General features: G+C 32.0%; 1 protein-coding gene across 5 annotated transcripts in view; it reads left to right on the top strand.

Annotated features, from left to right (window-relative positions):
• Nep3 (M13 family metallopeptidase neprilysin 3) overlaps positions 1 to 10,906 on the top strand; it is a 92,571-nt gene extending 81,665 nt beyond the window's left edge. For all 5 annotated transcript variants that reach the window (XM_072531464.1, XM_072531462.1, XM_072531463.1 and 2 more), the window contains exon 13: positions 5,315 to 10,906. In XM_072531464.1, the coding sequence (XP_072387565.1) occupies positions 5,315 to 5,491 (177 nt within the window). In that variant the 3' untranslated portion in view covers positions 5,492 to 10,906. The remainder of the gene's footprint in view (positions 1 to 5,314) is intronic.
• Positions 10,907 to 13,289: the final 2,383 nt, after the last annotated feature.

Genomic DNA, 13,289 nt, shown 5'->3' with positions numbered 1-13,289 from the left:
AATGGTATCACGAATTTCAAATTTTTTTCCATCTGGAATATCTTTCGTTTTCAATGATAGGCGAGTTTTTCGGTGATCTTCTTTCGGCCGTTCATTATTGCGATTTTGTAATACTCCTTTTAGTTTGGTTTCACTAATTCCTAGAACATCACATACGCGTTGTTGAACAGACATTACCGATTTTAAAGGACCGCCATTTTCTTTTTCATCCGTAAAATACTTATGTACACTACAAATTAGACTATCTACATCTAACACACGTCTAGGCATTTTTAAATATTTCCACCAAACATACAATGTCAACAGTGGCAAAGAATCAATTCAACTGCAATATTGTAACAAATTTATACCTACCCTAATGTTATTTTAATGTATTTTAAAATATGACCATTAATGCAGTTTTTACCTAATTTTCTGGGAAGTCTTTTACAGCAACTGGTTATCAATGAGTCATTAGCATAATTTTGTTAATCCGTAACCCGCGTAAATATAGCGAACCGACTATATTTACGATTATTTAAAGGGTATTTTATGTAACAAAGATCGAAATATTTTCAATATTCCCTTTATGCACGGTCATGTCTGTAATATGATTCTCTCTTTCGAATTCTTGAAGATTGAAACCACATGTGTTGTTCACATGGACAACAGATAGCAAGATATGGCTCTTGTACCTCTTAAAATAACTTCTAGCGATTCTTCCACTCATTCAAAATTGTAGGAAATGAGGAAGTGTATCTACCAAAAGGACATAATTGTAACAGTAAATAATATTAAGAGAATGGCCTTCGAATAGAGTATTTAGGGATCCAATAATCCAATATCCAATAATGTTTACGAAATTTTAAGTTCAACTGTTGGCGCTTTTTCCATATATGGGTTTTCCATGTCACAGTTTTGTCCAAGTGCATTTCAAGGTATTTCATGCTGTCAGCTTGTGGAATTGCTTTGTTATTTATTCCTATACTAGGCAATATTTTGAAACATTTTGTAAAGATAATATGTTGTGATTTAGATTCATTGATCTTTATGCTCTTTGTCCACTTTTCAATGTTCCTAATATGCATTTGAATATATTCTATACCTATTGCAGAATTATTATCTGTGACTAACATAGCAGTGTCGTCTGCGACTGTTGTAATCGTTACATTTTCGTTTGTTGGTATGTCAAACCCAGAACACTACCTTGAGCGTTCAGATCGTATAGGGTAGATTTTTTATGTTTCTGATTCATACTTAACACGGTAGGATCTTACCTCTAAATATTATTTTAGTAAAGTAAACATTAACTCTTGAGCGTTCATTTATATTTAGAAGAGCAACCCTTCATGCCAGATTTTATCAAAAGCAAAAGCTTGACTGACGTCAAGAAAAAGTGCAGAACAGTATTTTTTTTCTCAAAAGTTTTATTCACTACATCAACGACTTTATGTACTTGTTCTATTAATAAATGCTTCTCTCTGAAACCAAACTGATGATTCGGGAAAAGATTATTACCAGTTATTATCCTCATAAGTCTTATCGCTATTAGCCTCTCAAATAGTTTAGCAATTACCGGTAAGATACTAATAAGACGATAAGAGGTATGATCGTCAGGCGGTTTACCAGGTTTATGGATCATTATTATATCAGCAATTTTCCATTGAGTTGGTACTATCTTGAGCATTAGTAAGGCCTTGAAAAGTTGTGTTAATGTAACTATTCCTTTTTTGGGTAACTCTTTTAAGATAGTTCCTGTTATAAGGTCCTAACCTGGAGCTTTTTTAGTTTTTAATCTATATTTAATGACACCTTTTACTTCTCTTTTTGTAACTGGTTTAATTTGCTCACCTGGCTGTTGGATTGTTGCTTCTTCTTCTCATTGCGCCGTCTCCTTTCGAAGGTTGGCGATCCAAATGGTAATTGTAGTTTTGGAAACTGCTGCGCGAAAGATCTCTGCGGATGAGCGGTCGAACCATCTCCTCAGGTCTTTCAGCCACGAGTTCTGGCGTCTTCCTACTGATCTTTTGCCCTGTACTTTTCCTTCCAGTATAACTTGAAGTAATTCATATCTTTCGCCTCTCAGCACATGACCCAAGTATTGCATTTTCCTCTCTTTGATTATTTTTAGTAATTCTTTTTGTTTACACATGCGACGAAGTACCTCAACATTAGTAACTCTTTGTACCCATGGAATCCTTAACATTCGTCTCTATATATACATCTCAAAGGCATCTATTCTTTTTTCTATTTCAGAGTCCATTGTCCAACTTTCACAGCCATACAGTAAGACAGAAAAAACGTAACATCTGATCATTCGGATTCTAAGCTGTAGACTAAGGTCTGATCTTGTAAAAAATGTTTTAATGCTCATGAATGTTTTCCTTGCTTGTTCGATTCTTGATAGGATACACCTGTACGTTTATTGGTGTCTTTGAAAATACTAAAGTTTTAGTTTTGGAAACGTTTAGATGTAAACCGAACATTTCGCTGTGGTGAACTACCGCATTTATTATATTTTGTAGTTCTTGTGCGTTGCTTGCTATTAAGACGGTATCATCAGCATATCTGATGTTGTCTATGCTGATTCCGTTAATCTTAATTCCGCCTTGGACCTCGTCTAATGCTTCTCTGAATATAGACTCCGAATACAAATTAAAGAGTAGCGGTGATAAGACGCAACCCTGTCTCACTCCTCGTCGGATTTGTATGTCTTCGGATGTTGTGTGCTCTATTTCAATTGTTGCCGTTTGATGCCAGTATAGTTCTGAGATAATTCGCAAGTCTTCTTGGTCAACTCCAGTTGTTCTCAGAATTTCGATCATCTTTTGATGGTTAACGCAGTCAAATGCTTTTCGATAGTCAATAAAACATGCATATACATCTACATTCATGTCTCTGCATCGTTGCGTTAACACATTTAAAGCAAAAAGAGCCTCTCGTGTTCCCAATCCGTTTCGAAATCCGAATTGAGTGTCACTCATCTGGAACTCGCACTTCTTGTAAATTCGTGTATGGATAATTCTGAGAAAAGTTTTAAGGACATAAGACATCAAGCTTAATATTCGATAATCATCGCATTGTGAGGAATTCGATTTTTTTGGTAATGCTACGAATGTTGATTTTAGCCAGTCTGTTGGTATTTTACTTGTGTCATATATCATATTGAATAGTGCTGTTATTAAATCTAGGCTTTTACTTTCGTTATCTGCAATTAGTTTAAGTATTTCGACATTGATATTGTCTGGACCGGTGGCTTTTCCATCTTTCTGAGATTTTACTGCATGAATCACTTCTTCTTTGGTTATTTCTGGGCCTTTTTCATTTATTCGATTGTCTGTGGATGGTGGAGAACAAGGTCTATCGTCATCAAAAAGAGTTTGTATGTGTTCTTTCCATCTCTCTAGTTTGTCTTCTGTACCCATAATTATTTCGTTATTATCATTTTTTAATATTGTTGCTTGTCTCTTTTTGTGTCTACCTGTCATTTCTTTTACTTTTTTATGGATATTAAAGGTGTCGTATTTTTCCTGAAGTTGTTCGATTTCTAGGCATTTTGTTGACAACCAGTTTTCTTTCGCCTCCCTGCACTTTTTTCTAACGATTTTGTTGATTCGCTTGTATTCTAGGCTATATTGTTTTCGTCTTACGTCCATGAGGTCCATGATCTCTTGCGTTATCCATTCTTGTTTTTTGTTGTGTTTTATGAACCCGATGTCTTCTTCTTGTATCTTTGTTATTTTTGTTTTTAGAGCAGTCCATGTTACTTCAATGTCTGTCTGTACCAAGTTTTCGATCGTTTTTATTTCTTCCTCAAGCTTGATACTTATTTCTTTTTTCTGTTCAGGGTTCTTCAGTTGTGAGATGTCTATTTTTTTTGTCACTGTTTTCTTTTTGAATTTGAGAAATCTTTTTAATCTAAAATCCATTATAACTGGATTGTGATCGCTATGTATATCAGCTCCAGGGTATGTTTTCGTAGATTGTATGTATATATATATATATATATTTCATCTATGTTGTTATAAAATTTTTCGATTTCTTCGTCTGAATTGTCACTTGTTGGAGCATAGACCTGAATAATATTGTTGCTTGTTGTTGTTGTTATTGATTGTTGCTAGACTTTCGTAAATAACTTTGTCTTCTTTTGCACTGACAGAGTGTAGAGGTTGAAAAACTTCTTCACGATACTTTCCGAATGTCTCTGCTTTTTCTTGATCTGTTCTCGCCGATAAGCCATCTGGGCGTCTTAATGCTAGGATGAGTTTACTGGGCTTGTTTTAATTTCCTGATGGCCTTCCAAATCTTTTTCCTATTGGCAAATCGTCTCTTGCCGTCTTTACTTGTCATTCGGCTTATATGATCGTTCTATAGTGTCTTGCCATCAATTTTTCTAATCCTTCTTGCTGTTTTGCCATCTCTGCTGTTTCTAACATCCTTTTTGTCCTCTCTGTACCTCTCTTGTTAATTTCTTTCCTGACATTTTTATTTCTCCATATTGTTTCATTCAGGCAGCCTGCTGGTCTATTTGCTCTATTCACTTGATCTTCTACTTCAGTTTCGAGCTTTCCGTAGCTAGATAATGTGATGCCTAGATATTTAAACTCCATCACAATTTACATTTTAGTAAATTTGCTGTTGTAACCATGCATTTTGTCTTTTTTTGAGAAAATAAGATGTTAAATTTTCTGGCGGTTATATTAAATTGGTGCAGCATACGTTATAAATCGTCTTCACATTGAGAGAGTAGTACTGCGTCATCTGCATAGCAGATTATTTTAAGTTGTTTCTCTCCCATTTGGTATACTCTTTTGGAGGAATCTCTTTGTCTTACCCCATTGACAGCTTCAATAGAGTCGGTTAGTTCTTCTTCCACTTTTACTTTCAGTTTTTTTTTGAAATACATTATTTTTTACTATTTCTGTTAGAATACTTTTAAACTCTGTAAATAAATTTATCTAGAATATGATCACCACGTTTTAAACGCGAAATAATTGAAGTATTTTAAAACACCAAGGACAAATAATTTTTTCTCGATTCACGGACTCACGAACTTTGATATTGCGCGTCTAGAAGATAGCACGTAACGGCAGTTTCTAATTCAAATATTGACACGATTTGATTGGTTATGAACAGACATGTTCTAAATGCCAACCAATAAAATATCTGAACATTTTCTTGTATTATTCAGGATTTTCTAGTATTTTATAGTTTGGTTTTATCTCTTCAACCAAATTCTTCCCGTATACCGTGTTCATAAGTTTTCCTTTTCTTTTATATTTTTTATAATTGGCCTTGGAGACGATATTCATCAAGTATCAAAAATATGTTCTAGGTTTGGTGTTCAGCCGCAACTAAAGAAGCCACACTGCTTCAAATAGAAAAAGATTCTCACTCGCCAGCCCAATTCAGAGTCATAGGAGCATTGAGCAACCTCAAAGAATTCAGCGAAGAGTTCCAGTGCAAGCCAGGCTCCAAAATGAACCCCACAAACAAATGTGAAGTATGGTAACTTAAGTACAATCAGAATAAAATTGTCTTATCAAGATAATGAAACTGAGGTCAAGTCGATCGAGATCTGGAGAGCAGAAAGGCTTACGTATATACTATTTTCTCTTACTGCCAAAGTGATGTATGAACGATAAATATCCATATCTGCTCGGTTCTACTGAATGAAGCTCAAGAGCTGGTCCTTTTAAATCTATCCAAAGCATATGCAAAGGCTTTTTTCAATGGTATTTATATAAATTGCCACTGAACTTGAAATCATTCTAATCAAATTATTTTTAGGCGTAATTTTAAATATAGATTTTGGATATTTTATTTTAGGATTAATATTGTTATTATCATAATTTTGGCGATTTATTTTGCAAAATTACAGTTCAGAATTACCAATAAAAGTTTAGTTAATAGAGAGTTAAAGTCCATCGATCAAACTATTAGAATTATTCGGGAAAATGGACTTAGCATCATAGTCTTTTTTAACCGCAACTCCAACACATTGAATGTTACATACGTCTAACTTTAACTGAATATTATTAGATATCTGTGACTTTAACTCTTTAATATCTAAGATTACAAACATTGTACATTTCATTTGAGTCTCAAAGTTATAGTTTAATATTGCTTATGCGTCCCTGTATAGCATTTTTATGATATGCGTCAATGTTTACAGACTCATTGCTCAAATTGGACTCTATGAGAATTGATTCTTAATTATTTCTAATTAGTATACGAGGAAAAGATAAAAATTCTCGGCCTAGTAGCAAAAAAAAATGTGTTTTTATTTTTTGTGTATTTTGTACGATACATTTGCATATATTTGAACAAATGTACCGCTTTGTAAATACATATATGTCACTATTAAGTTTAATGTAGTTTGTACAGGGTTCTAATAATAAATAAATTCAGTCTCTTCGTTTGAAACCAAATATTTTCCGGATATTCGCCCTTTCAGGCTTACGTAATAATTACCATCTAGAATGCTAAAAAAATCACACATTTGTAATATTTTTTTGTCCCTTATTTACTATACAGTGCTAGTCAGAAGTCCGTTCCCCCCTCGTATCTTTTGAACGGTTATTGTTATAATAGTGAAATTTGTAGAGAGGTAATAAACAGACGTAGGCTTCTCAACTAGTCATAACAGGTGACGTAATAGTGACAGATGACGTTACAGCGCCACTGTGACAGATAATTTTAAATGGGACCTTATGGCAAGTGATACATCGTTTGAAAGGTATTGACAACACCTATTTAGTCATAATAATTTGTTTGAGTTTAAGCTCATTTTGATGAATAAATTAAATAAATACTAAAATTGTAGCTTCTCATTTAATTAATAAATATTTAACAACCAGTTCTTATAGTAAGTGTTCAAAATGTGCTCTATCTATTTCCTGACAGTAATGCATCCTATTTCTAAACTCTTGCCGTGTTCGTTCAAATGTGTCGGGGGGAAATTGCCCTACACTCTTCAACAATTCGTTGTTTCAAAATATCAATATTCAGATCTATTCTGTAACTTTTAACAAATCGAATAGAAATGACCAAGTCGAATCGTAATTACCTGAAATCGGAATGTTGGATATCTATCGCGTCGTTTTTGTGTTTGGATTGGCATTCTGTAATTCACATCGTTATCGGTGTAAATCGAAAACGTCAACTTCTACTTGACGCGCTCAAAAGTTGATGGCAACCCCGCACTAAAAAGAGAAATAAGTGTTCTGTGACGTTATGTTACTGGAAAGGCTAGTGCGCGCGAAAAATTTATCAAAAAAGAAGATTATATTTCAAGCTTGTCGTCAAGTAGTTTTGATTTGTTTTCTTCTTCTTTAAGTGCCCTCTCCGCTACGGAGTTTGGCAATCATGATTGCTATTCGGTTGATTTGTTTTGGTTAAGTTTAAAAAGTTCGTTACAAGAATACAAAATGGCAAGCGGAACACCAAAGAAAAAGACATCTGCTGAGCCGTTAAATTATTTAGTAAACTTTTTCTAAATAAATAACACCACAGACTAAAAAATGTCAGACTAAAAAAGTCAACAAATTAATGTCAAAACAAACGTCAAGACCAATTTCGATGTCGAAACTTGATCTCGACAGGGCTTGTCTAGTCGAAATCAATTTCTACACAACATTCCGATAGTAGAGGTCGAGATGAGTTACAGAATACCGATTCCTACAATTCCGATCCGACTTGCTGACCTCTATTCGATTTGACTCATTTCTATTCGATTTGTAGTTACAGAATAGGGGTGATTGTCGGATACTGTAGCGTATCCCAACAAAAAAATCTAATGATGTGAGGTCTGGTGACCGAGCTGGCCATTCTATCGTATCTCGTCATCCAATCCATCTACCACGATAATCATCATCTAGGTAACGTCTTACTGCACCATAATGGTGTGCAGCAATGGAATTATTAACACAGTTGCTACTTTGTCGGCTACAGTACGTACCATTCTGCCTTTTTAAAAATTTAAACGTCTCGCTAACAATAATTAAACTAAATATTAACTAAAAACAACTTGACTAAACAGAAACTAAATATTCAGGTATAAACACGTTTGCAAATTAAAAATAACTAGAGAATTGACAAACGTCAACTTTTTTGACCAAATAACCAAAGGCCGATGTTAGAATTTTTATTATTTAAATGACAAACTAGAATTTTAGTATTTATTTAATTTATTCGTGAAAATCATCTTAAATCAAAACAAAATTAGTATGATTGAATAGGTATATTAAAATAATTGTAGTTTCGCATTTAATTAATAAATATTGTAACGTTCGGCTCTGGTCAATTGTCAAAAAAGTTGACGTTGACGTAAAAACAATAAGAGACAAAACGTCAACTTTTTGACAAGTAACCACAAGCGGGGGTATTAATATTTATTAATTAAATGCGAAGCTACAATTTTAGTATTTATTTAGTTTATTCATTAAAATGAGCTTAAACTCAAATAAAATTAGTATGGTTGAATAGGTATCACTTGCCATAACTTCCTATTTAAAATCATCTGTCACAGTCGCGCTGTCACTATTACGCCACTTGTTATGACTATTTAAGAAGCCTACGTCTGTTTATTACCTCCCTCCAAATTTCACTATTGTAAGTATAACCGTTCAAAAGATACGAGGAGGGGAACGGACTTTTGACTAGCACTGTATATGGCAATTCAATCTTTTTTACATTCTTATACAACTTTTGAAGATTACTAAACATTATTTTTTCTTTTTTTTTTTTTCATTGTTTCTGTATTTTAAAGATGGTGTCAAAAATGTTTCGTCCAACAATGACTGTTCTATGGCGGACAGTTAATATCTTTAACGTCAAAACTGTAATATAAAATTCGAGAGGGTTTTCAAAAAAGTGCCCTTACATGATAGTTTACCAGAACAATCGGTAAAATAGTTTCGAAACAGAACGCCTATGAATAACTGTTCTGATGAGACTTATTAAGTCGAAATACGTATCAACAGATACATAGACGCTTTGTGCGTGAAATCAAATCTTTGCTGTCTTTTTCATTTTACCAGAACAATTGAAAATTCTTCAAAATGAAATGGACATTTGAAAAAATTGGCAGACATTCAGTCACAAAAATTTTATTAGTTTTTTTGTCAAATTGTGATAAACTATCATAGAGTAAACTAAGACAAACCAAATGCATCAAGGTTTATTAAAATCGATCGACTAGATCAGGAGATTAACTGTCCGCCAATTTTAAAAACTTGTAACTTGTGTACCGATATGACAAAACAGCCATTCAATTGTAGCCAGCGCCCTCTATTGGCTAGGTCGAAAACTTTTCATCTAACTATCGTTTTATTGGAAGTAGGAATTCACAAATTAAAATTTAGAGACTGTGTACAATTGTGCAGCCAAATATTTTCTCTATCAATTTGAAACGAACTGTACGATATCCAAATTGACCAATCACTAGGAATTAATCTAATTAAAAAATGATATCCGGAATGATAATCATATTTAGAATATTAAAGAAATATGCCAGTTTTTATCAAATTTATTTAACCTATCAGTATTAATTGGTGTAATTAGTTTTTTAAAGCTTTGAAAGTTTTTACAGTCTTTAATAATCTATATATGAACTAAATATCCCTAGTATCGTTAAAATATTCGTTAAATAATTAGTTATTTTATATGCACAGGTTGTTTCTTTACTTAGAGCTCAAGCGTATTCATAGTAAACAGTATTATGGTGCATTTAGTAGGTACATTATTTGGTTACGATTGGATTCCAATTTCTCAAACAACTGAGATTTACAATCTATTTTTTAATACTCAAAAATTTTTTCTTTATCATCATCATCCAGCCAATTGCGTCCACTCATGGACATCATTCTCATTATTTTCCAATGTTTTCTACACAATTACCTTTTAGCGTCTTAATTCTTTTAATGGCGTCTTGAATGCCTGAATCCTTGTCGGATTTGTTGCTTTGTTATTTTTTCTAGAAACCTCACGTCCAAAATTACACTTCCATGGCTCGTTGTTTAACTTTTTTTGCTGATCTTTAAACCGGTGTTAAAGTCTGTACTTCATAATATAAACCTTTTGTTTGGAACACCTGGGAAGTTAACTTCTTAGAATAGAGCTTAGTTCACCATATTATGCTGCCCACGTCAGGCCTATTCGTTGTTGTATTTCATGTGTTTCATTTTTTCTGTTTATTTTATCTCGTGTACCAGTATCTGTTTGCTATATAGTGTAGGGATATATTGCCAATAGTTATATTTTATCTTTAATCCCACTTTTTCAGACAGACATTGTAAGTTGTCAGTTCTCATATGATTCAATATTTCTTCATCTATATTGAAGCCTATATACTGCCATTGACTGTTCTTATATATTATTCTTAAAGATAAATCTCTTCTTACATCCAAGATTTTGGTCATACCTACGTTTTGTTCACTTCGATTTGAATTTAATTAATTTTTCGGAGTTCTCGAGTACGAACGATTCTCCATGTTTGCCCATATTTTGATTCCATTTTACTCATTCTCAATTTTAATTGGATATGGTATATTATAAAGAAGATAGAAAACATTACCACTTTGAAACAAATATTGCAAACCTTAGACTCGGCTATCTCTGTCGAACAAATATCTCTATTTAAGAAACAACCTGTATGACTCCTCAAAGAAAACCCCAGTGCTCAGTAGTACCTAGTTTGTTTTAAATAGTTTAGCAAAAACCTCTACATGAGGTCGTTTTTAAAGTTTTTTGGATGTCTGTTAGTTTTTTAAAGCTGTTGAATCTATTTAAAACGTCATATCATCTATTTAGTTAATTTTTCTTTAAATAGGTATTTATATTTTTTCAGTTTTAGGAAAAAACAGATGAACATTTGTGTAAACTGTGTATATTTTTTACTGTGATACAATATATGTAAATATTTAAAATAAAAGTAGTTTCATTTTAATAAACATAAAGTTCTACTACTACCTCCTCGGTTATTCTATTCCTGTTGTATTTTGAAAGAGGTATATTCATATCATCATCAGAACAGTTCTGTTGTCATTCTTCTGTTATTTAGTTGTGTCTCCTGCTGAAGTAATTATTTATAACTACTTTGTGTTAAATAAATAAAAAATATAAGATAATATGGGTATCACAGATACGTATTATAGATATATTTTTATAAAAACGCGTATTTTGTAAAATGTTAATGAACTGCTTTAATTATTATTGATTCTAATGGAAACAAATATTAAAGTTTAAACAGTCTGAGGTATAGGCAACCATTAATACACCGGATAGACGTTAAGTTCGTAAATTTATTTTATGCGGCTATGTAGGCAAACAATAATCCACCTAGTTGTATTTATAAATGCATAAAGGAATAAGGAGAGAACAAAAATTGTAACTTTCAAGTTACAATTACTATGAAAAATGATAAACAACTATTATTTTTTTTATGAAGAAACTGGTAAAGTAATAGCAAATAATACCAATTAATTTGATTATCATAAATTTATTGTAATATTAGGTACATATTATGGCTAACAGAGGATAAAAATAAGAAACGTAAAATAACGGGATGTGCCTTCCTAGCCAACTTGTCAATAGCTAATTTTGAATAAAGCATGTGCATTATTTAATATTCCCTCTACAATATTCTAATTCGCCTTTTCCTCTTCACTAGAAGCTAAAAAACAAATTGGACCATTTTTTTTTTCATTTCTCTGTCATTCTCTATATTTATTCTATTTTTAAACCTAAAAGAAATGAATAACCTTTTCCCGCCTATAAACATGCCAAATGTACCACACACCATGGAAGTAGTAATAAGACTCGCCTACAAAACGGGTTGTCATCTACTGGATTAGTGTATGTTTTAATATGATCAGGGAAATTTTTGCCTAAAAGCAATAAAAGAGTTCAACGAAATTCAAGGATTTTCAAGTTCAAGGGTTCGTTGGTCCTAAATATATTATATTTTGTCCCGATATATCATATTACTACTTCTAAAATGTCTATTATAAAAATATTTCACAACATAAAATGTCTAGTACTCATATCCGCTTCACACTTTCTGAGTATTCTTGCATGTAAAACCTTTAAAAATGTTTTTAATATTTCAATATTTTTAGTGATAATTTCTCTTTCAAGATAGGTATAGAAAAAATAATTCGCTTCTTCATCCGAATTTTGAACTGATTTAAAATTATTGAATGATGTCTTTTGATAGGAATAATAATACCAATAATTTATGACACATTTATTAGGAACAATATTGTTTTACAAATTTATAATTTCATATTAGATAAAGCCCTTTTAATCAAATTTGTGTGAATTTTTCTCTATCTTTTAGTCGAGGCAAGATGTTTCTGGTAGGTACTTGATGACTACTTCCTCTTTATCTGTAATTAATAAAAGAGCAATTAAAAAAGAATTTTGTACAATCAGAATATTTTTAGATAAAAACATATACTCTTTCATAAACATTCTTTATCTTCTTGGTAAAAATACCAATCACATCTTCTTCTCACATTTACTTAAATCTCTGACAGCTGTTTACACAGTGATAGAAGAAAATTATACCTCAGAGATCAAACAAATTAATGAAGACACTCAGTATTAGAAATTGCAAGTGGGATTCGTACATTCGTAGCATCATATCGTAAAGTAAAAGTAGTTTTATGTACTCTATACCCACTTGATGGATTTTATATAGGCCCTTAAATAATAAATATTTCTACCGGCCGAATCGCATTCCTGCTTGCGCTGAGTTCTAATATTTAACATGTCTGTGCTCTTACTACAGCTTATGTTGAAATTACTTTGAATCTTATTTTGAAATCACTCAATATTAGATGTTTTATTTGCAACACCCAAAATAAACTTTCAATTATATTTAAGTCTGAATTTTGGTTTCGAACAAGCAGAACTCTTCAGATTTTTACTTTTTGCTTTAAATTTTATGTTTTATAAAAACGACCTTGGAATTTTAGCCAGAAAATTTTGGCGAATGCTAAACTTTTTACAAATTCGACCAAACTGCTGCCGAACTAAGAAACTTAATATATCACTGGTTGTATTAAAAACAGATAAATCATTTTATAGACGTCAGAAAATATAAAATTAAACTATTAAATGTAAAAAAAAAAACAAATCCCATTTTATTAAAGTATGGTTTTATTTTAACTATAGGTATTTACTTAATAAATTTAATAGTTTATTTGTGTTATCTATACATATGATTGAAATAATTTATTTTATTACCTTTTAATTGATGTTGCAGTATGAATACTAATAATTAGGCAACCAGTTATATCTGCTAC

Source organism: Diabrotica undecimpunctata, chromosome 5 (assembly GCF_040954645.1).
Source record: "Diabrotica undecimpunctata isolate CICGRU chromosome 5, icDiaUnde3, whole genome shotgun sequence".
In the NCBI taxonomy this organism is placed as follows: domain Eukaryota; kingdom Metazoa; phylum Arthropoda; class Insecta; order Coleoptera; family Chrysomelidae; genus Diabrotica; species Diabrotica undecimpunctata.
Note: the sequence above shows the minus strand (reverse complement) of the source record. Positions and strands in the feature narration are given on the sequence as shown.